General features: G+C 54.3%; 2 protein-coding genes across 3 annotated transcripts in view; one reads left to right on the top strand and one right to left on the bottom strand.

Moving 5' to 3' along the window:
- Positions 1 to 980: 980 nt before the first annotated feature.
- On the top strand, positions 981 to 10,079 carry FEM1B (fem-1 homolog B). Its single transcript, XM_006260447.4, has 2 exons — positions 981 to 1,646; positions 6,931 to 10,079. Exons 1-2 carry the CDS (start codon positions 1,399 to 1,401, stop codon positions 8,564 to 8,566), a joined length of 1,884 nt encoding a protein of 627 aa, XP_006260509.2. The 5' UTR covers positions 981 to 1,398; the 3' UTR covers positions 8,567 to 10,079.
- A 1,191-nt stretch (positions 10,080 to 11,270) lies between these two features.
- The window catches only part of ITGA11 (integrin subunit alpha 11), a 140,264-nt gene continuing 126,927 nt past the window's right edge, over positions 11,271 to 24,607 (bottom strand). Inside the window, exons 28-30 of one of the 2 annotated variants that reach the window (XM_014595265.3) lie at positions 24,239 to 24,334; positions 21,531 to 21,644; positions 11,271 to 11,438 (exon numbers count right to left, since the gene is read on the bottom strand). In XM_014595265.3, coding sequence (XP_014450751.2) covers positions 11,424 to 11,438; positions 21,531 to 21,644; positions 24,239 to 24,334 — 225 coding nt within the window. In that variant the 3' untranslated portion in view covers positions 11,271 to 11,423. Of the gene's footprint in view, positions 11,439 to 18,154; positions 19,712 to 21,530; positions 21,645 to 24,238; positions 24,335 to 24,607 lie in introns of those variants that run through there. The other variant, XM_014595264.3, reaches the window with a different exon arrangement.

Below are 24,607 nucleotides of genomic sequence, written 5' to 3'. Positions count from 1 at the left end.
AGACGAGAAGAGGGGAGACGGGGAAGCAGATGGGTTACAGGGGAGCTGGGCCAAGCTCCTTGTAGCTGCAAGGGCTGCACACCTCGTGTAGAGGTCCCACTGCCTCAAAGGGCGAGTGCAATTAGGCACGACTAAATTTACTGTGCATTAGTTTAATTCGATTTTTGGCAGGTGTCTACACGTGCAGGGATCTGGTACTAAATGTAGTGCCGGGTCCCTCCACCCTGCCTTGTCCCCTAAGTGGCAGGGCAGACCCGGCACTCAAGTTAGCGCCCGGTCACGTCTACGTAGTGCTTTAACTAATCGTGTCTAAATGTGATGCCTGCATTTGCAGGCATTAAATTTAACTGCGATTAGCCTAGTTTACTGCGCAGTAAGGGCGTGCATGTGTAGACGCGCGCTTGTACTGCGCAGTAACCTAGGCGAGGCGCAGTCACGTGTCTCGTGGCGATGGGGAGCTGAGCCGAGCCTTGCACGCTGGTGCCCGGGGCCAGGAGGGGGTCGAGGCAAGGTGCCCTTTCTCCAGGCTGCCCAGCTCCCCAGGCAGGCGTGTGCACGTGTGCGTGCGTGTGCACATGTGTGTGCATGCATGCATGGGTGTGTGCGTGCATGTACAAGTGCATGTGCTTGTATATATGTGCATATGTGTGTGCATGTATGCATGTGCATATGTGTGTGTGTGTGTGCATGTATGCATGGGTCTGCGCATGTATATATGTGCAAATGTGTGCGTGCATGTATGCATGGGTATATATGTGCATGTATATATGTGCATATATATGTGTGTGCATGTATGCGTGTGTGTGCACGTGCGCGCGCGCACGCATACGCGCGTTCATGCGTGTGTACGCCAGTGCGCACGCGCACACGCACGCGGGCGGCCCCGGAACGCAGGTCTCGGGCCGCTGTTTCCCGCCGGGCCGCGCTCGGGGGCGGGGCCGGCGCGGCCACTTCCGGTTCCGTTTCCGGAGTCGCTGGCCGCGGCGCTGGGGGGAGGGGCGGGGCCCGCGCGCGACACCTGCGGCCCGAGGGAGCGGCCCCGCCGGGCCCCCGTAGCGGGGCGTCACTTCCGCCTCCGGCCCGGCCAAGCGCGCGCCCTCCCGGCGGGGTCTCCGGACCCCTCTCGCCACCCGTAGCCAGCGGGGTTCCCCCCCCGCCCGTGGGGGGGCGCACTTCCCCTCCTCCCCAGGGAGCCGCGGGGGAGGGGCAGGGTGACCCCTGACCCCGACCCCTTCCTTGGGGGTCCTGGCGGGTCTGTGGGGGCGGCTGAGCCTGCGGGGGCCGCATGTGCCCCCGGCCGCGCCCCTGCCGGGCAGGGCGGAGGCGTTGGCGGAGGAGGGGGCGTCGGCGGCGCAGGCGTCCGCGGGCGGGGGGCGTCGCGGGGGGCCGTGGGCCGCCATGGAGGGCCTGGCCGGCTACGTGTACAAGGCGGCCAGCGAGGGGCGGGTGCTGACGCTGGCGGCCCTGCTCCTCAACCGCTCGGAGAGCGACATCCGGTACCTGCTGGGCTACGTGAGCCAGCACGGCGGGCAGCGCTCCACGCCCCTCATCGTGGCCGCCCGCAACGGCCACGCCAAGGTGGTGCGCCTGCTCCTGGAGCACTACCGCGTGCAGACGCAGCAGACGGGCACCGTGCGCTTCGACGGGTACGTATGCGCCGCCTCGGCGGCCAGCCGCCAACTCCCCGCGGACGGGAGCCGAGGGCGCCGGCCGGTCGTCGTCGTCGTCAGGCGGAAAACGACACGAGGGAGTTGTTTCCACGAGGCCGGATTCAAACGGAGGGAAGGGCGTGGGAATCGGACCTTCCTTGACCGCGAATGCTGCCAATGGGGGAGAAACGGAGGGGGAAAATCTCCTGTTCGCTCTCCCGTTCAGCCTCCGCTCGGTGCCGTGACACCGGGCAAGACCCAGGTCTGAGTTTCAAAGTTCCCCGGGATCGACTCGGGCCCCCTTGGATTGACTCGAGTCCCCCTGGCTTGATGCGATACACTTCCGATAGACTCACGTCCCCCCCCACGGCCTTGACACGCCCCAAAGCACACGGGTCGGACCCAGGGAATGGCCACCCTTTGCTCAGGAGAGTCGTAGCCGGTGAGGCTCAGGGAACCGTCCTCCGCCTGCCGTCCTGCCTGTCTGGGCTGAACCACTCGCGCTCGTTTCTCCTTCTTTAAGGCCCCTGCTAGATCATGCAACTGCCTGGTGAAACGCCCGATAAATTTAGACTGGTCACATGCGCGAAGTAATTATCACACCCTAAAAATAGCTGCTCGGCGATAAAAAGAGCCGACCGGCTATAAAGCGAGTGGTTGAAAACGTGTAAGAGCTCGATCGCTGGTTTTGTCCAGCTTTGATTTGTACATGTAGCACGGGTGTAGGACAGACTAATAATTTACCTGGGTCCCCAGGTGAGACGCAGACAGGCTCGCTTTAGTCGTTAGCACAATGCGTTATTCTGTGACATCACCACTACTGCGGGTCGTGTGAGGCTTTGGGGCATTCGCCGACCATGTATCATCTGTATTCGTATTGGACTGTCTTCCTTTTCTGATGCCCGAGGTGCCGTTTGTTCCCCCGCTGCTTTGGGCTGAGCGGTGCCAGGTCACGTTACAGCAGCGAACGTCTCTCCTAGTAGCACATTTCGTCTCCTAGAGCTCTGCAGGGAACCGCGCGTTCTCCGTCCCTGGAATGCAACACGCGGAGAGGCGAGAGTTCGCATGGGTGATGTCTTGTGTTGGTCCAACTGCACGCGAGACAAGCTTTCGGGTTCTTGAGGGAAAAGAAAGCCGAAAAGAAGCGGGCACAGTAAAACTCCATGTGTGAATAAAACCAGATGTTAAGAAAAATGATCTCAAGGGAGGCAGAGAAAACCTGATTGTGGAAGAACGCGTTCAGGAGGGTCGTTATCACCTGCGAAGTGCAGAGATTAGCAAGTGTCGAGTAGATTGTGATGGACCATGAAGTCAGTGTCTCTGCTAAGTCCCTGGTACTTAGTGTTCAGTAAGTTAATGACTTTCTGTTCACAACAGTGTTACACCAGTTCAGGACAAGACCTAAAGGAACTGACACTAACCAATAGAAACTGCAGGATGAATTTAAGGGGAGAGAGACTGTGCCTAGTTTTAGCCAGGGCACTGCAGTTGTTATGTCTCTGTTTGGAGAAGTGATGCCTGGGCATCATTTCTATTCACAAAGGTTTGATTTCCCTCCTCTGGAAGAGGTCCTCCAACCTGTCCACAGTCGCGGATGATACCAAATTATGGGCTAAAGTTAACACACCAGAGGGTAGGGAGTGGATCCAGGCGGATCTGGACAGGTTGGAAAGGGTGGACCAGAATAGGATGCAGTTCAACAAGGACAAGTGCAAGGCGCTGCACTTGGGGGGAAGGAATTACCAGCACGCTTACAGGCTGGTAACGGCAGCACGGCAACAGAAAGGGATCCCGGAGTCATTGTTGACTCCAAGATGAACACGAGTCGTAAATGTGACGAAGCGATCAGTAAAGCTAACCGCACTTTATCGTGCATTAGCAGGTGCATGACAAACAGGTCCAGGGAGGTGATACTTCTCCTCTATGCGGCACTGGTCAGGTTGCAGCTGGAGTACTGCGTCCAGTTTTGGGCACCACACTTCAAGAGGGATGTGGATAACTGCGAGAGGGTTCAGAGGAGGCCACTCATATGGTTAGGGGCCTGCAGGCAAAGCCCTACCAGGAAAGATTGAGTGCCCTGGAGCTCTTCAGCCTCCGCAAGAGAAGGCTGAGAGGTGATCTTGTGGCCGCCTACCAATTTATTGGTGGCGGGGGGCAGCAAGGAATAGGAGATGCTCTGTTTACCAGGGCACCCCGTGGAGTAACTAGGCACAACGGCCGTAAACTGATGGAGAGCACATTCAGGTTAGACATCAGGAAGACCTTCTTTACGGTAAGGGTTGCCAGGATCTGGAATGGGCTCCAAGGGAGGTGGTGCCCTCCCCTACCCTGGGCGTCTTTAAGAGGAGGCTGGACATGCACTTGGCTGGGTCGTCTGACCCCAGTGCTCTTTCCTGCCCAGGGCACGGGGTCAGACTCGATGATCTGCTGAGGTCCCTTCCAACCTGAACATCTCTGAATCTATGAACAGTTTTGGTGCTTGCTGACTATAACAGTTGTGGTTCATGGCAGGAGAAAAGAGTGCTGCCTACCAAATTGCCTTCGCTGGCGCCTGCAGCAGGTAGATGGTGTCGTCAGCGAGCGAGGGGCCTGGCTTAGCTTGAGACATGAGAGACTCGCATGCTGAGGTTGTGTGGCTGTTTGTAGCATGTTGTATTCCCTGCTCAGCCCAGACGGGACGTGCTGTCTCAAAAAGGACGCTTTGATTGTGCATTTGTCACACAGGCTTAAACGTGTTAACAGAGGTTTGAGAGCCTTCAGTGACCGTACCTGCTCTACCTGGTTGCGATGCGCAGGAAGTGGGTTTTACGAACCTTTTGTCTAAAGACACCACAACACGTTTTGCCTGGTGCATGTTGTGGGCAAGGTGCACGGCTCCGTAGCTGTCTTGTTTTGTCAGCTCTAGTCTCGTTTCCTTGTCTCTGTAGTTGAGGATTTGCAATGCCCTTATGACCAAGATTGGCACAGCAGGAGGGTAGAGTGGTCTTACTACACGTGGGCTCACAGGGCATTCCTGTACATGGACACACTGAGTACATGCAGTCTGGCCAGTGCCAGATGCTGCGTGGTATGCAAGGCAGGACAGAGGGCTGCAAAAGAAACTTTCCTCTGAAGCAAATGAAAATAGTTGGGTTCAACATCCTTATTTGTGGGCTACTCCCATCCCTGACCCTGGAGTCTGTGTGTTTGAGAGCTGACACCACAGCTGTTGAAACCGGATTGTTTTAATGCACACCTGCCCCAGTGCAAGGTGCTAGTCGCCTCTCTGGCTCTCCTGTGGCACGTGGCAGGTTGGGTCGTTTGTATGAAAGGCTGGTTTGATGTGAGTGGATGTCTGTGAGTGTGCGGGAGCAGCTGGAACAGATGTTCCTGAGGAGCCTTTTGGACTCGCCCTCTGTGACGAGGCTCCTAGGATGGCAGGACCCAGCGCTGGGGGGCTTCCTCCCCATTCTGTGCTCCCATGCATGCACCTCCTGCTGCAGACAGAGTTGGTTTGAAGGGGACGGGGGGCGGGATCTTTGCTATGTGAAGTGTTTTCCTAGATGAACCTGGAGCTGTGTCTACATGGTAAATGTTACATGATCCAGAGCTGTCAGGCAGGTGGCAGTGCTCCAGGCCAGCCACCTCCTCACCAGAAACCGTTGTGGCTAGGGCTGTGTGGTGCTCGGGGCAGGCTAATTAGCACAGGCTCGTTGGCACTGTCTCATTGCCCATGTGAAGCGTTCCTTGGAAAGTTGCATTGCTGCAAGTTCGGGAGGCCGCCGGCCTGGAGCACGGTGACCTTAGCTCAGGGGTGGGCAATTATTTCGGGTGGAGGGCCACTTACTGAGTTTTGGCAAGCCATCGAGGGCCACATGATAGGCAGCCAGGGGCAGATAAATAGTAATTTTCTAAATTTTTTAGGGGCCCCACGGGCTGGATAGAATGACCCAGTGGGCCGCATCCGGCCCCCGGGCCACATTTTGCCCACCCCTGCATTAGCTGGTAGACGCGACCTTAATTCTGTGGCCATCCAGTCCCCCCACGGTTACGTCATGCCTAGGTTTAGCAGCGTGTGCAAGTGGTACCTGGAAATGGTACCCCGTTGCTAAGTGACTCCTACCTGGCTCTGCAGGTTGTTTTGAGAATCCTCGTCTTCCTCTGAGTTACTGCCCATGTTTCAAAAGCCTCTTGCTGCAGTGCTGTTATGACAGGAGAGCGCTCAGAAACAGCTTGTAGCAAACCCCCTGCCTAACCCTAGCCAGGCAGCGAAGGCTGCTCTAAGAGCAATTTCAGGCTTCCCAAGCTGGCTTCCCTGTTGCTGCTGGGGTGAGAAAGGGGAAGAGTATTACAGGCTTGGGCAGAGAGAGGTCACTGCTATGTTTGGCCAGACTGTTGTTGGTGGCCGCTGGTTAAATCCCTTCTGTCCAAGAGCAATCGTCTGCTCTTAGGCCAGGGTCTGAAATCCCTACCTGATTTTTAATGCAAAGGAAGTCCCAGTGTTTGCTGCAGGACTCCATGGGATGGGATCTGCTAACGGTAGAGTACGGCTGTCAGAATCTGGCCATAAAGTCCCTTTATTTCAGCAGTCCCCAGCCCATGCTCTCGAGTGGCGGCTCACGGCTTGCTCCTGCAGACATACCTGGGAGAATTCCTCACGGTCACTGGTGCCCATTTGGACTTTCAGGCCTGTAATGACTCGGATTGGATTGGCGCTTTATTGACTTTATCTTTGGAAAAGCCCAGAGAAGTTCCTCTAGCGGTGGGGGAGAGGTACTTGTCTCTGTGCTGGGGTCTGGCCTCCCAGCGAAGGCTGAGAGGCAGCTTGACTGCATGCTGCTGTTGTGGAAGCAGCTCCTGTTTGCACAGTCGAGCACTACTCCAGAGACGAGGCGGAGTGGAGAAGACACCAGGCTTTGTCTCTTGAAGCCTTCGTTTTGTAGAGTGCTTCCTCAGAGAGCAAAGAGGCGGCAGCTCTTGCCTTTGTCATTAAGCTTCCTGGGACTGGGTGGGCCAGGTTGCGATCTGTGGAGTGGGGCAGGTGGTTCTGTGTCGGTGGCCGATGCAGGGCAAATCACCTGCTCTGCTTTGAACAGCTTAGCCTCTTTTTTGGGGGTGGTGGTACTTGCTGATTCCCTGATTCTGTCCTGTTCCTGCTAACGGACATTTTCAACTCAAAACCAGGGGGGTTCTCCAGGGTCTGTACTGAACAGGAATGGGGAACGGGCTCCTTGCACACTCCTTGGGTCTCCCTGAGGGCAGCCCCTCATTAATGGCTTGTTTTATATGTTTGCATTTCCAGTTATGTCATTGATGGGGCCACGGCGCTTTGGTGTGCAGCGGGAGCCGGGCACTTTGAAGTCGTCAAGCTGCTTGTGAGTCACGGAGCCAACGTGAACCACACGACGGTGACCAACTCGACTCCGCTGCGGGCTGCCTGCTTCGATGGCCGACTAGACATTGTTAAATACCTGGTAGAGAACAACGCCAACATCAGCATAGCCAACAAGTATGACAACACTTGCCTTATGATCGCTGCCTACAAGGGACACACGGACGTGGTGCGGTACCTCCTAGAACAGCATGCCGACCCCAATGCCAAAGCCCACTGCGGTGCAACAGCATTACACTTTGCTGCTGAAGCCGGCCATTTAGAGATCGTGAGGGAGCTGGTCAAGTGGAAGGCCGCCATGATGGTGAACGGTCATGGGATGACTCCATTAAAAGTGGCTGCAGAGAGCTGCAAGGCAGATGTGGTTGAGCTACTGCTCGCTCACGCTGACTGTGACAAGAGAAGTTGCATCGAAGCATTGGAACTTCTGGGGGCCTCGTTTGCTAACGACAGAGAAAATTATGATATAATGAAGACGTACCACTATTTATACTTAGCGATGCTGGAGAGGTACAGAGAGAGCGCCAACATCATCGTGAAAGAGGTTCTTCCACAAATCGAAGCTTACGGCAACAGGACTGAATGCAGAACTCCTCAGGAATTAGAGTCTATTAGGCAAGACAGAGATGCCCTGCACATGGAGGGCCTCATAGTGCGGGAGCGAATTCTGGGCTCGGACAACATTGATGTTTCACACCCTATTATTTATCGGGGGGCTGTTTATGCAGATAACATGGAGTTTGAGCAGTGTATCAAGTTATGGCTTCACGCGTTACACTTGAGGCAGAAAGGTAATAGAAACACACACAAGGATCTCTTGAGGTTCGCTCAAGTCTTCTCCCAGATGATACACTTGAATGAGCCAGTGAAAGCCAAGGACATAGAAAGTGTTTTGAGGTGTAGCGTCTTGGAAATAGAACAAGGTATGTCCAGGATCAAAAACACCCAAGACACCGATATCCACACAGCCATGGACAACTATGAATGCAATATTTTTACCTTCTTGTATTTGGTGTGCATTTCTACCAAGACCCAGAGCAGCGAAGGAGAGCAGTCGAGAATCAACAAGCAGATTTATAACCTGATTCATCTTGACCCCCGAACGCGGGATGGGTCCAGTTTGCTGCATCACGCGGTCAATTCCAGCACGCCGGTAGATGACTTCCACACGAACGATGTCTGCAGCTTCCCTAACGCGCTTGTCACCAAACTCTTATTAGACTGTGGTGCTGACGTGAATGCTGTGGACAACGAAGGAAACAGCCCCCTTCACATAATTGTCCAATACCACAGACCCATCAGTGACTTTTTGACACTGCATTCCATCATCATTAGTCTGGTGGAGGCTGGTGCTCATACAGACATGACAAATAAGCAGAAGAAGACACCTCTGGATAAAAGTACAACGGGGGTGTCTGAAATACTCCTTAAAACTCAAATGAAGCTAAGCCTCAAGTGCCTGGCGGCCCGCGCAGTACGGATGTATAACATTAGCTACCAGAACCAGATCCCCCGAACTCTTGAAGAATTTGTGGAGTTTCATTAAGCTTCAACAAATCTTTTAGGTGGTGCTACCCAGAGCAGACTTAACTTGCAGACAACAGAATACACGTGCATCGGTTGTTTTTCTGCGCTCCTTTTTTCCCCTTTCTTTTCCTTTGCTTTCAGTCTTGAGCTTCCGTTCCCCACCAGATCTTGAGCGAGAGCCACGTTGTTTCATGGAACCATAATCTGATCTCTGAAACTTTGATTTCAAAGTTGCTTTGTCATTATTGTGTGTTTGTTTGGGGTTTTTTTTTTAAGTGCAAAAAGAAAACAATACAAAGGTACTGGGCGCAAAATATTTTGTTAAAAATACACACGCTCGTTTGTGATTTACACCTGAGAATGCTTTAAATAGCTATTTACAAGACTTCCATTCAAGCCCATGTCACCTGATTACCTATGCAGCACCTTTATCAAATGTAGAAACCTGCAGGGAGGAGGGGGAAGATAAGAATTTGAAAGTATCTGGTAGTTGGTGGTAAGTAAAGTCTCCGTATATAAACCAACCCAGGGCTCATGGACCTCACAATCTTTTTTTGCCTTCCAGCCAGCACTGAAGATGTCATTCGTGCTTTTAACTTATCAGATTCTTTTTGTGGAAATAAAAATAAAAGCAGCAGTTTCTGACAGCTAGAGAAGTGTGAGATGGTCTGTTAGGAAACATCGGTTTTGATTCAACTGTGATCGTGCCGATCTAATACTAGTTGCAGAAACCTGCTCTCTGCTTGTTGCATTTTTCTAGTCGATCTCAAGAACCTTTTGAAAAAGGAACTTTTGCACATTGGGTCCAAACAAATCTGAATCATGGTTTCTTTTTACGTAGCCAAGTTGCTCACTTTTGCGTATCATGCATGGGTCCCTAGTAAACTGGTAGGGTATTTATGTCTCTCTCTGTGCATGTGTGTCTGCCCCCCACAGTTCAAAGGGCTTTTTAGGTGTTTTGTTCTTTTAGTGCTTAACATGCACCATTTTCACTCTAAGGTTTTAAAGCCGCACCCTTGAATTGCAAATGTTGCACCCCCTTCATGAGGGAGGAGGGCCTTTTTCCTTCGAAGTGAGATGCTGTTCAAAACCAGGTTTCCCAATAACCAGGGAGAGCTGGGCTGCCCTGAATCACAGTCAAGAGAGGGATTTTACCATTGTTTGTTTGCTTGGTTTTTTTAACCCTTTCATTACAGAAGCCTATAGCGAATCTGATTTAAAAAGAAAAAACGAATCTTACCAATTAAGTCTTTTCTGACAAGTCATTGATTGTATAGGAAAAGCTGCTCCTTGAGAAAAGACTTCTCCTTGGTAGAAGTGGCAGATCCTCCTACTAGTAAAATGTCACTTGCTTTGACAGGCTCTTGAAAAAAAATCTGTTTATCATTTTAAATACAGCTTTTTAACTGTCAGACGATGGAAGAATGTCTGTAGCTTTTTATAAACAATCTGAGTAGACTTGGGCACACGTGTTTCTATTTGTATTACAAATAAATAAATATTGAATGTGATATTAGTTTGTAATTGTGAAACGAGTCTGTAATTCTCATTTTTGCCGAGTGCCAGAGACCCATGCTGCTGCTCAGATTGTGTGTGGGGCTGTAAAGCTTTCTACAGGAAAAGAAAAGAAAGGGAAAAGCTTTAGGACCATTGCAACTTTTAAACGTACAAGCTTCTCAGTGAGGGAAAGTGGAGACTAAATCCTAGAACGAGGAACGCTTGTGATTTGTATCTCAGGTAGGTTTAACCATAGCATAGAAGATCGACAGATTCCGTCCAATACGATGGCCAAGATGACGAAGCCAAACTTGACCAGCCGGGGCCTTAAAGCAAGTGTGAAACCTTTCACCAAGTGGGCAGGAAGGATTTGCTGTTCTTGTCATTTTGTACTTGGGCTGCTTTCCTCTTCCCCTTTTAAATAGATCAGGGAATCAGAAGTCTCCCAGAGACCTGGATGTCTGTTTTTGCTAAGATGTGTATTGTGCAGTTTGTCTCCTGCTGTTGGCCGCCCGGGATGTGTTTTAACTCCCATTTTCAATCTTACCCTGTGCACGGAGAGATTGAGAAGCTCGTGCAATTGTGCCCCATCCCAGAGGGTACTAAATGTTTTCGAACTCCAAGGAGTTGAGTGGGCCTTAGTTCTTTGCCAGATCATGTCCTTTACTGCCAAAGCATCAAGACCCTCCTCCCTTGACAATGTGAAGAACAGATAAAAGGTGCTTTCTATTTAGGTGGTAAAGTTAGTGGTGGCTGATAGACGACTCTAAGCATGCGTTTCAAGAGAGCAAACGCCATCTCTTGCTAGACTGCCCCACAGCCATTAAGTTCTTATACCTTGCTGTACCTCTTTAGACCCCTGCACATTTATAAAGTGCATCATTAACGTAATAATGAGAATGAGCTCACGAAACTCAATTGGACTCGGAGGGGGGTGAGGACTGAACCCCGGGCAGCTGCTAATACGATGTCCATTCAAACCGCTGGTGAACGAGCTCGGTAGCGAATGACAGCTGAATGCATTCTGTCTTGCTTTGAAATGAATGGTTACAATTTTTGTACTGTTAATGAAATGACACTCTTGCACTGTTTTTTCTCAGGATATGATTCTGCCATGTAAAAGTACCTGTGATGTACCCTTGTGAAGTACGTATATAAAGCTGTTCTTTGGAACAAATGTACACGCTTGAAGTTTCTGTAGAGGGCGTTAAAAGAAAGTCCTGAAACCCGTTCTGCTTTTTAATAAGAAGAAAAATGACACCACGTGGTCTGCTGGGAAAGATTTCCTGGCACCTCCGTTTCCAGAGCTTTGTTTTCTGGTCACTTCCCACCTTTGGCTCCGCTGCAGTCTACTCTGAGGTCTTTCTTCACCTGTGATGTCAGTATGTGAAAAGCTGCAGAGAAAACACGCCGTTACCCAAGAGCAATAGCAGTCCTTTTCACCTGCAGGTTAGGCAATGCTTGAGAGGCTGGAAACAGCAGCTATGCTTCAGGTGGGCTAAATGGTACGTGGCTAAGGGAGCATTAGAGCAGCTAGTTTGGCCAGAGATACCTTTTGTGGAGGGTTGCCTGCTTTTGTCGACCATTAATGTCTCATCTTGGGCTTGCATGCAGGAAAAAGCCTCCAGCTGATAGTGATTTTGTGAGCTCCACATGTGCGGAAAACCTGTCATTGGTAGTTATCCAAAATCTTGTTCCCTCCCTGTCTTAACGGAGGACTCAACCTTGCTAGCCTCTGCTGGGAAAGTTCCTCTCCGCTCCCGCGGTAGTATTATCTTGGTGAGGCCCTTGCATGACTTAGCTGTGAGGACTCAGTTTGTCCAGTTGCACTAGTGTTTTTCCACTGGCATTCTTTCCCCTGGGGTATTGGCGCTTCTGGTTCAGTGCGCAGATGGCCAGCTTTAATTACTCTATTTCTGGCTGGACTCATCTGTCCGTGTGCTAAAGCAGGGCTGTAAGGGGGGGGGGGAATGCTTTGGCTGTCACCCTAATATACGGCAACATGCAGCATTATAAAATGCCATCTCCTGCCATACCTGGAGGGGGAGGATAGGAAAAGACATGGTGTTTTTTCTTTCCACCTTGAGCATGTCTCTGAACTAAAACGGTCTCAAAATCTCTGTGCAAGCTGCAGGTGGAGACTCCTAAATTAATCTATGTGGAAATGTAACTGGTTGGTTAAGAACACGTGCAAGCTGCAGGTGGTGACTCCTAAATTAATATATGTGGAAATATAAGTGGTTGATTAAGAACACATGCAAGCTATTAGCTCCCATGTGGGCACGCACTCTCTGAACCAAGGCAGAGGGGTCTCGGCAGTGCGGCTTGCTGGTTTAACCGCACAGCTTTGAACAAAGCGGCTGCAACTTGTGCATAGAGGTTCTCAAATGAGCGCAGCGAGTCCTTTGCAAGGGTAAGTGTGGGGTGGGCATAAAAATGTTGGCGTGTTTAAAATCACAGCGGTGACTACGCGGATGGGACTTGTGCCCGGCTGTAATTTGGGGCATGCCGTAGCTACTGTTAGACATGGATTGTGTGACCAAGGGGCAGTCCATGAAATGCTCCGTGCATTGCGGGGATGGTGTCGATGCGGATTTCTAGAGGGACTGTGCAGAGGTGAATATTTTTAAACCAGGGCTAGCAAGAGGCGGGAAGTGATAAAAGCAAGTCCTTAAAAGGGCTGGGTGCTTTTGTAGCATCAGGGAGGAGCTGACTGGGACACCCTCTTTGAGAATGGAGACATGTGGGGATCACTTCCCGATTGTTTTTTGTTATCAGGCTTTCACTTTGGCTGCTAGACTTGGACTTTCAGGATTGTTGGGCTGGACTATCTGAGCTGTTGGTGGCTTGGGGAGGAATTTCCTCCTTTAAACCTTGCTTTGTGTCAGCCAAGTCCATCCCGTTTTTAGATAGTTTCCATTTTCAAAGGAGCCTCCGATGGCTTCCGGGGCATTTTGAATGCCAAGTCGCTGCCCTGGCAGCAAGGTGAAAGCAGGATGCCTCGGAGGTCTTGTGCTGGACATGGTGCGCTGGCCTAAGATAGCATCTGAGAAAGCGCGCTGCTGCTTAGAAAGCTCATGCCTCTGAATTACGAGTCTGGTTTATAAGGAGCAGCTCTGCCCTGGCCTAAGGGTAAGTCAGCCCCGTTGCTGTCTGCTTCCCCACACAAAGCCAGGCCCTCCCATCTTTCCTAAGCCTTAGGCCACCTTTCCCACCAAACGGAGGGAGCAAGCAAGGTCTGCAAGGATCCCCCAACCCCCACGCCTGCATGGCTTTCGATGAAACGCTGAAGGTTTCTGGTCTCCTGTTCGAGGCCTGCCTTGTTCTCCCCTGTCTCTTCTCCCAGCCAGTTTGCTGCCTCTCATCTCAGAGCTGAAGCCATCTCTGCAGCCACAGGGAAGAGATGCAGTGGATGGACCCCAGGCGTCAGCTTCTCAGCAGCCTGCGGATAAGCGCGTAGGGAGGAGGGACGCGAGCAGCAGAAGATGAGAGAGAAAGAGGCAGCATGAAAGCGGAGCCAAAGCCGTGGTGGTGTGGTGAGGGCGAGAACGCGCTTGGGACAAAGGTGAGAGCAGGTGTCGTTTAGCTGGGCTGGGATTTGGGGTGTAGGGGCCACAGGGTTTTCTGTCGCCAGTTCCCTGAGGCTTTCTCGCTTGCTAACAAGTGGCAGAAACGCCTGTGACTTGCTGAGGAAGGAGAGAGAGCTGCCACGGTCCCTCCTCGGCCCGCTAGCCCAGCGTGACCCCGTGGCTTCCTGCTTGGGCTTGGGTACATTGCGTCCAGGAAAAGGGCGCTGGAATAACTCTTGGTGTCCAGAGCGAACAGGCGTCCCCACGTGCTCGCTGTCCTTGACTTGCCGGTCAGGAGCGCGACTCTGGGGACTTGCCACGGTGTGGACGTGGGCTCGGGCGTGTTACGTGCTCTGGGCCGGTGGAGGGCAAAGCGGGGCCTGAGATGTGGCTCTTACTCTCCCTGTTCTCTGCGAAGGATGTCACATCCCGGGAAAGCTATTGCTGCCCTCTCGGTCTCACGCCAGCTGCAGACCAGCTCATGCCCAGTGACCCTCTGTTTTGCAGCTCCTGCTCTCAGCTTGCCCTGATCAGCGGCCCTTTCTCCCTCCTTCCCCAGGACTTCTAAGGTAGGACAGCGGTGCCGGGGTCCATCCCATGCGGAGGCAAGGGACTGGAGAGTATCTCAGGTGAGAAAACTGGGAGTCCTTGTTTGCAGTCTGCAAGTAGAGCCGTCTGCGGGGAAACACTTTCCATCTGCCACGTGGCTTCGGTGCCCTTCCTCAAATAGGATTAAACCCAGCTTCATTGGCTTCTCAGCCCAAAGGACGGGCTCCCACCCCTGAGGAAGCGGGGTCGCAGCTGAAGCATGGCATCGCTTCTCTGGGAGGTTTGGTACCCGGCTGGGTGCCGAGCGGGACCTTTTGGCTTCCCGCGGAGCTAGTGCGGGATGGAGAAGCCGTCATTGTAATGGCCAGCTGTTCAGTTGGCCTCCTACAGTAATTAGACACTGGCTGCAGGGCTGAAGGGCGCTACGAAGACTGAGTTATTTAATTTTTCAGACCCCAGTGACTGGGCCCTGCCTGTCTCCAGAATGCAAAGGCGTCTCCTTACCGGCGCCCCTGCATCTGCCGGCCAGCGACAGATGGACATCAGGCTGCTTAATGCTTTAGCAGGTGGCACTCGGCCCTGGCCACGAGCCGGGGCGGGCTAAGAAACGATACGGCCGAGTTCATCTGCCTTTGGCTAATACCTTGGCCTGGGATGTACGGGGCAGGTGACCGTGAGTGGCTGGTCTCACGTTACCGTGCAAAGGCTCTGAGCTGATGATCGTAAAAAACTAAGAGATTTGATCTGGGTGTCCTGGGGGAAGTGCTCCGGCTGAGGTTCGGGCAAGGGAAGGCCGAGGGGGGATTGAATAGCAGCCTTCACCTCCCTGCAGGGGGGCTGCAAAGAGGATGGAGCTGGGCTGGTCTCAGTGGGGGCAGATGGCAGGACAAGGAGCAATGGGCTCAAGCTGCAGCAAGGGAAGTAGAGGTTGGATATTAGGAAAAACTCTCTCACTAGGAGTGTAGTAAAGCACTAAACAGGTTACCCAGAGAGGTGGTGCAGTCTCCATCCTTGGAGGTGTTGAAGACCCGGGTAGACAAAGCCTTGTCTGGGATGATGTAGTTGGGGCTGGTCCTGCTGTGAGCAGGGGTTGGACTAGATGTGACCTCCTGAGCTCCCTTCCACCTGAATTTTTATGATTTTTTGTGATTCTTCAGAGCGCGTTTTCCTGCAGTGTGTTTCTCTTAAGGCACAAATGCAGTTCATATTCTTTTTCTTCCTGCAAGGGTTTCCCCCAGTGAGATCCCCTCGGACCTAGCTCCCCAAAGGCGTTCAGTCACCTTTCCCTCAGTGACTGCTCTTTATTCAGTGGGAAGAAGGTGCCCAAGTATCTTTGAGGAAATGGGCCTAGGGGACTTAGGCACTCTTGAAAAGTGTTTATCCTCCTGATCAAACCCTTTGCTGCCGTAGGTTGGTGCCGTGTCGATGATGTCGCTGGAGCTGGGCCAGGTAATAGGAGCTGGTCACAAAACCGGACTGATGCTGATCTGCTGGTATGAGCTGAGCTCTGGGGGAAGCCCCAAACTAGCTGGGGACCAAACTGCGCCCGGTCAATAGTGCACAGCTGTCTGTCTGTCTGTCTGGTGGGAGATCAGACCGTCTCCTCTGTTCCCTGGGGTTGTCACCGTGGAAATATTTTATACAAAGCAGAGCAGCTTCTGCAAAGAGGCTGAGGGGGCCTGATCCTGGATCCCCCACCCCCAGCGGAGACGCAGGGCTCGGGAGAGTTGGGAGCCTTGACCGTGAACCTGGTGCAATGTGCCCCGCGCGCCAGATGGGCTTTGCTCAGCCAGCGGCCTGCGGTTCCCCGCTGCCCAGGGGTTCCTGCAGACAGCCAGTCGTGGGCTCGATCTGGATTAAGCGCTAGCGTGTGCTGGCCCGACTTTTCAGAGGCAGATCGTTGGTCGTGAAAGCCAGCAGCGACCTGGTCATGCAGCATTGCTAAGCCAAGCAGCGGTGTGCAGTGAGCATTCGGGAGACAGGGAGGGGTAGAGGACGGGTTGCCGAAGGGGAGCGACACGGCGCATCGGAGCTGCCCCCAAAACTCAGCCAGAGCAGAGGGCCTTCCAGCCCTGGCACGGGAAGTCCTGCGCTCACCGGTCTCCTACGCCTAGGTTTTGTGTTTTTAACCACATGTATAGCAATGCAGGTGCCCTCACGGTTGCTGAGTCCCGCGTGTGAACGTGCTGAACGGTGTCTGTGCTCCCACGGCTTTTAAACCGTGCGCGTTAGCAAACCAAGAGCAAACCGGAGACTAGGATGGGAGGCACCAGCTCGAATGCAAGCCAGAGGGGCCACTTCTGCTCCAAAGGCTCATTGCCCTTAGCATCCCAAGTAGAGCTGATCATCAGAAACGAGTGACACCTGCAAAGGAGGCCCAGGCCCTAAATATCCTCCCCAGGGACCCGGCTTTGCTTCTGCTTAGAAGGGGATAGATGTGGAGTGAAAGGAGTAGGAGCAGAGGCCTCGGTGGGATGAATATATTCAAGTGGCAGTGGTCGCAAGGGCCTGACTTGCTGCGCTCAGCCGCAAACCCCCAGACCCTGCTTCACTGTTCGAGCAGGGCAGAGCGGGGAGCTGTTGCTGAGTGTGTTGTGTCTCCGTGCAGAGTCCTTGAAGACCCTTTGCGGGTGAAAGGTTTTATCGAAACCGAATGCTAGTTGCTCAGGTCCAAGGCCAGCCCGGTCCCGGAGGCAGCTCAGCATGGGGGAGAGGGAAAACTCTTGAACATTAATACAGACTTAAACTAGTCCAAGTTGAACTGTGGTCCTATGCACGTGAACCCGACTGGTTTATTTCCCAGTGCTTGCAAAGTAGAGATGCAAACACTGAGGCACATTTCCACTCCCTGCATATATTTGCCTAGTAAACAGCAGCTGAAAGCAGGCAGTGCCTAAAAGAAGACCATTAACTCGCTATCCACTAGCTCGCGCTTCCCCACCAAACTTTTCCTACAATACAAAAGCAGCGTGCACTTGGGCTTGAAATGCTGGTGAAGATCATAGCCTTGGGATGGGGTGGGGGGTTGTTCTTTACAAGCCCGGTGCCTTCATTTAGAAGAGAGTTTTTATTTCTCCTTATTAGCGAACAAAAATTAAGCCTTAGGTTTGTTTTTCTTTTGTTGGAAGGAGCAAAAAGTACTAGAAAAATCGCTGCACTTCATCACTTTGGTGCTCAGCGGGAAGGTGTGGACCCAAAAGCCGCGCTTCTGTTTACACGGGTGCTACTCTCCTGCTCCCGCGCCTGGCCACGCGAGTGAGAGGCAAAGCCCCTGCTGGCATCAGGTTAGGCTCTGGCGCGTTTTGCCCTGGAGATACGTCTTGCTCACGGTACGGTGCAGAGGAAGGGTAAGGAAAAACAAGAGTTGTTAGATCAAAAAAAAGGGCAAAAAAATGGCTTTGTTTTTCCATCTGCAGCATCTGAAATGACTTGCAGCGTATCGGGCAGAACTTGTCAAACTGATTTCCTTTGCCTTTTGCAGCTTTGAATGCTCCTCCGTAGTCTTCGGATGCTTTGAAGAGGGTTGTTTTGCAAAGGTCGGTTGGGCAGAACGAGGTGAGTCGGGGTGGGCGGGATGTGGCCGGACGCTATAAAATGTTCAGGTCCTTCTGCAAGGCAACCGGATGGGGAAGACGCTCGAGCACCTGCCGCTCCCAGCACTGAACAGGATTAAAGAGAGCCTCCAAAAGGAGATGAGACTTTGTTCTTGGTTCAAGTCATCGAAGGGCTTTAGCACAAAGATGAGACTCTTTGGGATCCAAGTGTATAGGTTCATAATGAGTCTACAGGGTTTAGGGGGGTTAACCTGACAGTGTCCCTATAAAAGACCAAAGGAGCCACGCAGTGATTGTGCAAAAGACCTTTGTGCCAACATAAATAAGAGCGGGGTGGTATAATCACAGCCCGCTCGCCTTCTAGTCTAAAGGGGTCTGAACAATTCGGACCACCACCGAGGTGAAACGGGGTTTAGCACAGAACGCCAGTGGAAACTCTTCCTTTTTAAAATACTGTATTTTTTAATCCTTACAAACACTAAACCAATATTTAACAGACTTTATTACACATCAGGCGGACACGGCTTCTTTCGTTCCATTCATAAAATTAATATTAGCTTAAATAATTCTGCTACGCAAAAGGCACGAGTCTGTCGGACAGCCCCGAGCATCTTTTTGCGTGACACCCAGCCTGTACAAGTATGCTACACTTCCCGCGTCCCGCCGGAGGCCTGTGCTCTGGGCTGGCACAGATTGTAGAGAACACTTCAAACTGGTTTTTGCTTTTTTTTTTGGTTGGTGTTTTCCGTTTAAACGAGTAAATATTTTTTTGGAAGAAGTATATACAGCTGGACACTGAAGAGTTGCATTAAGGTGCTTTCATCTGCCATCACTCATAGTCAGTGCATTAAATAGAAGGCCAATTAAACTCTCTGTGTTAAATCCCTCCGCTAAGGGAATCTAGCTTCGGATGGACCTGACCCAGCTCCCAGACGCGGCGCTGGAAGCTCTGCCAGACCCTCCGTTACACGCTGCTGCCCAGCGGGAAGGCAATGAATGCGTTGCCTATTCAACCCGCAATTGGGACAGCTTTTTGGGGGGTTTTTTTTTTTTGCTCTCTTGCTTCCTCAGTTGACAAATTGGGTTTGTTTGGTTAAGTGCTGCACACGGAGAAGCCACAGAGCCGGGCCAGGTTTTTGTTCGGACTAATCCAAAAGTCAACCTTCAATATGAGGTATGTGGGAGAGGTTTTCTCTTTTGAGCGTGCTGCGCCGGCCGCCGGCGGGCGAACTGTGCCAGCGGCGCTTTGCTCTGCTTTGCGCAGATAGCTATTTACATGGCTGTGCTGAAGTGACCCTTGCCTTGAGGATGCTTGGCCAATGGCCAGCTTAGAGCGCTTTTAAATCGGGCGGATCGTCCTTCGCGGTCCAGCAGCCGATCGAGGAACCGAGAGCAAGCGCAGGTGACAGCTGCACGGATCTCGGTGCCCGTCTCCCCCAAAACGCAGGCTAAGAAATGCTAGGGCAGGAGGTGCGCTCAGGCAGCGGGATTTTATCCAGCTCGGGCATGGCAGGCGGTGCCCTAAAGATGCCCCCCTCGGCTCATCGTGCTGCCGGTTGCCAGCCCCGCTGCCCCCGTCCGTTTTCCTACAGCCGCGGCATGTCATTAACCTCGCAACCCCTGCGATGCCAAGGCTCCCCGCTGCCGCCCTTGTTGTGTCCCGCTCCCCAGCTGGCACAGCCAAGGGCGAGTGAAAACCAGTTTGAAGTACCTTGTCATGCTCGTGCTCCCATGGCCATCGGCCCCCCCACCCCCAAAAGTTTGCACCGCTCGGGTCACGGCACACAGAGGCGTGTTCTCGTCCCGATGCAGACGGAGTCCCGCACGCAAATCCCTCGGCATCGAGACGATCATATACTCCGTACTCTGCAAAGTAACGGGGCGGTGGTGCTAGCCGCGCGCTACCAGCCCGCGAGGGGTGCCTCATTCTAACACTTTGGCATCAAGCTCTTGTTCCGTGTCTCTCTTGGGACTGCCACTTTTAAAAAATCCAAGCTGTAGGAATTAAAGAAACAAGAGAAAAACCCCACCATTACTTCAGTGTCTGGCGGTGACCCGGACGTGTGGCAGGGAGGGGGTTAGGGGGAAACCCCCCCCCCGAGCTGCAGCAGAAATGTGTTGCCTGGGAAGAATCTGTGGTGCTGGCTCCAGTGGGGCTTCCCTTTCCCCGACGCATCGCAGCTGCTGAAATACCCAGCTGCAAAGCTGATGCCTCTGGCTCAGGTGAGGGCCATGCCCAGAGCCTCAGGGGAATGGCCTGAATTATTTTCTGCACCTGGCTTTAATCCATTAAAGCGGCGCTCAGGAAATGTGGATTTCACCAACCTGAGCGCACGGATTCCCAGTGCAATCCCTTCCCCAGCAGGGATTAATCCCCCCTTGAGGCTTGCAAAAATCCCCTTTGATTTCGACTCCTAGAAATCCTGCTTTGCAATTCAGGGTGGCGACTGATGAGGCATCTCGTGCCATCAGACGTGGCAATTAGCTGCTCGGGCCCGGAGGGTGAGTGCTCCCCAGCCTGGTGCGCTGCACAAAGCCCCAGGGCCGCTTGCTCAGAGGCACGGCCCTGACTTTCGCACAGGGCTGCGTGTCTCTGGGGACCACACCTGCCCCCGTCCACGTGCACCGAGGGCTGGGCAGAGCCTCTGGTGCAGGATTTGTCTTTGTGATGGTGAAAGCTGGGTGCAAGGGCTGCCTGAGCCAACCCCAAAACCTGCCCTGATGGAGACGGGTCCCTTTGGGAAAAGCATCTTATTCAACCCCGGCTTAGCGGTGCGGGGGTGAAAGAGCAACAGCAAAGACGTGTGCGAGCACTGGGAAAACAAAGGCCAACGAGCCACGCCACCGCATGGGTGGGACTTCGGCTCTAGGGCACTGGGTCCCGGGGCTCTGCCCACGCCTGCCAAGGGATCACGTGCTCAGATCCACACACGTACAGGCCTGTATGCAAGATGCTCGGTGCAGGCGTGTTCCTGTCTCAGTGCCTAGTCGTGCAAGTGGCTCTCTGCACCCACCACATGTGGGACCACCTGGTTTCTCCGCGGGCAGGTCCAGCTGCCTCCGTGAGCAGCGCTCGGGTTTTGGTGATGCCCCTCCTCTGCCTGCCTGGCTCCGAGCCTAAGTCCCTTCACGGTACAGCTCCCAGCAGAGACCAGGACACCGCTCACCCCTGCCCCAACCCTTTGCGCTACTTCTACCGTGCAAGCCAGTCACCGTTGCCTTTGCCAAGCTTTCGGACCCGGTCCCCGGCAGCCAGACCCTCCTGAAGCCACTGTGGCGGCAGGGGCGGCCTGCCCGCCTCTCCTGAGTGCCCTTCTCTGTCGGACCGGCTGCTCACCCTGCCCAGGGGGAAGCCACGTGCCTCTGCTCAACACACCAGCCGCTCGCACAGGAAGACGCCAAGCCAGCCGGTCCGGTCCCGTGCCCCAGCTGCCAACTGGATCCTTGATGCCTCCCCAGCGCACAACCAGGGGCTGGGATGAGGGCAGTGCCGTGGGCTCACGGCTGGGCTACCAGCCCGTGGCACCTTCCAGTCCATCCATGCGTGGAGGGAGGGGGCAGGCCTGGGGCCTTGGAGCTGAGCCTCTGCTGCAGGGGTGCCTGGCAGGGGATGCTGCAGCTGGCAGCACTGAGGTTAGCCAAACGCCCTCTGCTCAGCTGGACAGCAGGGAAGGGCAGGGGAGAAATGCATGCACGAGCGCAACGGAGCAGCGTGAAAGCAGCAGCAGGAAGCACCAGGTGCAGCCCGCTGGCCTGTGCTTGCCGGCGCCTGGGGCGGCCAGGCGGGCTGCACCGTGGCTGGCACCGCCCTTACCTTCCACAGCGCCAGGACGAGGAGCGCCAAGAGCAGGAGCCCGCCCAGTGTGCTGCCCACGATGATCCAGATGGGGATCTGCGAGTCCTCCGGCTTGGAGACTGTGAAGGTGATCTGCCAGGAACGAGTGGGGCATGAGCCTTCAGCCCCTGCTCCTCCCCACCCAGCTCCTATGGGGGTCCCCGAAGGCAGGGACATGCTGCGGATATATGCCAGGCTTGTGACCACCTGCCTGTGCCAGCTCAGCCTGCTGCCATGGGGTGGAGGCATGGCCGTGGGTGGCGGAGCCCCTTGCGGGCACGGTCCGCAGGCTCCGTTCAGTGGCACCCGCCAACGGAGTTGCCCACGTAGGGCAGGATGCTCTCAGCTGCCAGGCTCCCGGGGCTGAGCGTGGTATCCGGCTGGCTCTGAGCAGCACAGCCCTGCCAGGGGGAGGAAGGCGCAGGCAGAGAGACGCTATCGTGGCAACAGCCCCACTCCCTTGGCGTGGAACAGACCAGCTTCACGCAGCAGCCACGGGAGGGCAGCAGCACCCCACGCCTGGGACCGCAGCCCAGGCCTCCTGGAAGCTGGCAGCCGGTCAGCGTCTGGGGTGCGGACACGTCTGCACGGAGCTGGCACCACGGATCGTGGTCCCTTTGCCAGGCTGCAGACCTGGGGGAGGCTCTCTCCGTGGCCTGGTGTGAACCCACAAGCACGGCTGTATTTTGGGCTAAGGCATGGGCTGTGCCTTGGGCTTCGAGGAGCTGCTCCCCAGCCTGCTGCAGCAGTGCCGCATGGTGCCAGCCCTGGGGAACCCAGACAGGCCCAAAGGGCTGTGAGGGTGTGGTGGGGAGGGAGCTGCTGAGCCCTTGGCACCCTGGATAGCAGGTGGGCCTGGTGCCGGGTGGCGCTAGCGAGGGGCTGGGCCTGCTGCAGAGCGGGGCAGGAGCCCGCATGGCTTGCGCTGGGTGCCATGAGCCAGGCAGGGCCCGCAGTGCCACGGGGCTCCGGCGGGGGCCGGCTTGTGGGTCCGCTCTACTCGGCCTTTGTCTGGGGAAGCACAGCTCAGCCTTGCACAGCTGGACAGAACTGCCTGGCCCTGAATGACGTGTGTGTGTGTGTGTGTGTGTGTGTGTGTGTGTGTGTGTGTGTGTGTGCGCGTGTGAGTGCGCATAGGCATCCTTGTTATGAAAGTGTGTACTTGTGTATCCGCATGCATGCAAGCATTCATGGTGTCTGTGTGTGTGCCTGTGTGCGTGTGCGTAGGCATCCTCGTTATGAAAGTGTGTGTACTTGTTTGTCCGCATGCACACAAGCATTCATAGTATCTGTGTGGGTGTGTGTGTGTATGCGTGTGTGCGCACGTGTCCTTGCCCTCTGTGTATGCATGTGTGTCTGTAGGCATCCCTGCTGTGAGACTCTGTGTGTGTGTGTGTGTGTGTGTGTGTGTGTGTGTGTGTGTGTGTGCAGGTGTCCTTGCTGTGAGAGTGTACAGTGTGTGTGCACGCACATATGCATGGGATGCTCCCCTCCCCTCCCCTCCCCCCCCCTCCCCTGCCATGCACTGGGCTGTACCAATCCCGCGTATTAAAACCAGCCCCAGCTCGAACCCCTCGCAGGCTCCGTGGCTCCTTCCCCTCCTGCTCCCTGGTGCAGGACTCTGCCTCCAGAGCACCAGGAGAGCCCGGTGCCCGAGAGCCCCCTTTTTCTAGCACCCATAAAATAGGAGTGTTGGAGGTGTCCTCTAGTGAATGAACAGTTTGAAAGTGCTACAAATGGTTGGGCACCGAGACAAACAATGCGAATAGACACGGGGGCTTCCTCTTCAATCGTGAATGAAGAGGAAGCTCCATTCTCACAAGCAAGGAGGGGAAAAAATAGCTTGAAGGGTTTAATGGAAAAGAACAGTTAGTTCCCTGCTCACAGGTGAAGCAATTTGGAATAGGGACCCAATGGGCCTGAGGCATATTTGGAATGAGGAAATTGGGGCAGCAAGGAATATCGGGCGTGGATAGCTTAAAAAACTACGGATAACCGTGGATTTAAGGAATAACGTCGTGCTTTGTGGATAACAACGTGGTGGGTAAGTTCCCCCACGTGGTTGCAGCAAGGCATAGGTAGATGCGCAGCTCGCAAAGCTAAAGAAGGCAAAATGAAACCTGAATGGGAAAAAGGGGCGCTTGTACACGGTACGATGGCCAGTAAGTTTGCACAGGTGTGGGCCCAATACAAACTGGAATGTGGGAAAATTGAAGCCCAGGTGTGAACTGCTGGGCACCCCCAAATCCATACAAATATCCAGCTGAAGCTGGAAGCAGCCTACAGGTAACTGTCATTGCTTTGCTCGAATGGGGGGTGGGGGGTGCATGGCTGTGCCAGGGAGGTGACACCGGCTCGGCTGCCAGCCCTGAGGGTAGGATAGGGTCTTCCCTGGGTGGACCCTCCATCTCCAGGGCCCCTGTTAGGTCAGAGGGCCTCTCTCTCCCCCAAGCCGTGATATGCAGGTTGAAGGGCTGAGCCGCGTGGACCCACACAGGCCCTCTGGTCCGCTGGCACCGCCACAGCAGGGTGGACCTGAGCTCAGGCTGCCCCCTCCACTGCTGAGATGCAGCAAACCCACCTGGGCCTGCTCCCCTGAACCTTCCTCGTGCAAACACGGGGCATCAGAGGTGAATGCCCTCTGCGGGGACCGTGTCTAGTGGCAGGGGGAGGCGCTCCTCACTCACCTGGCGGCTGGGGTCCTCTTCCCTGAAGACGAAGGGGCTGCGGAAGCGGCGCTGCAGGGCGGCGTGCGTGGTGAGCTTCAGTGCCTTGAACTTCAGCTGCATGGAGAGAACGGCGGCACGCGTTGGCGCCGGTGGGGCAGGGCCCCAGCCCACTAGTGTGGAAGCCCGTGGGTGCCCGCGGTGTGGGGAGGACACGGCCTGCCAGGTGCAGGGAAGGCCCTGGAGGGTGGGGCTGGTTGTGGGTCAGCAAAGGGGCCCCTTTCTTGCTAACTGGGGGTGCTTTGTGGTGGGTCAATGCTCCTGTTGAGACTTCAAGCCTGGCTAGAGGGTCCTGCCACTCCACTCAGGGTTGGACCACTGCTATATTTG

The sequence above is a fragment of the Alligator mississippiensis genome, chromosome 11 (genome assembly GCF_030867095.1).
Source record: "Alligator mississippiensis isolate rAllMis1 chromosome 11, rAllMis1, whole genome shotgun sequence".
NCBI lineage: Eukaryota > Metazoa > Chordata > Crocodylia > Alligatoridae > Alligator > Alligator mississippiensis.
The sequence above is the reverse complement of the archived record's forward strand: the minus strand, read 5'-3'. Positions and strand labels throughout refer to the sequence as shown.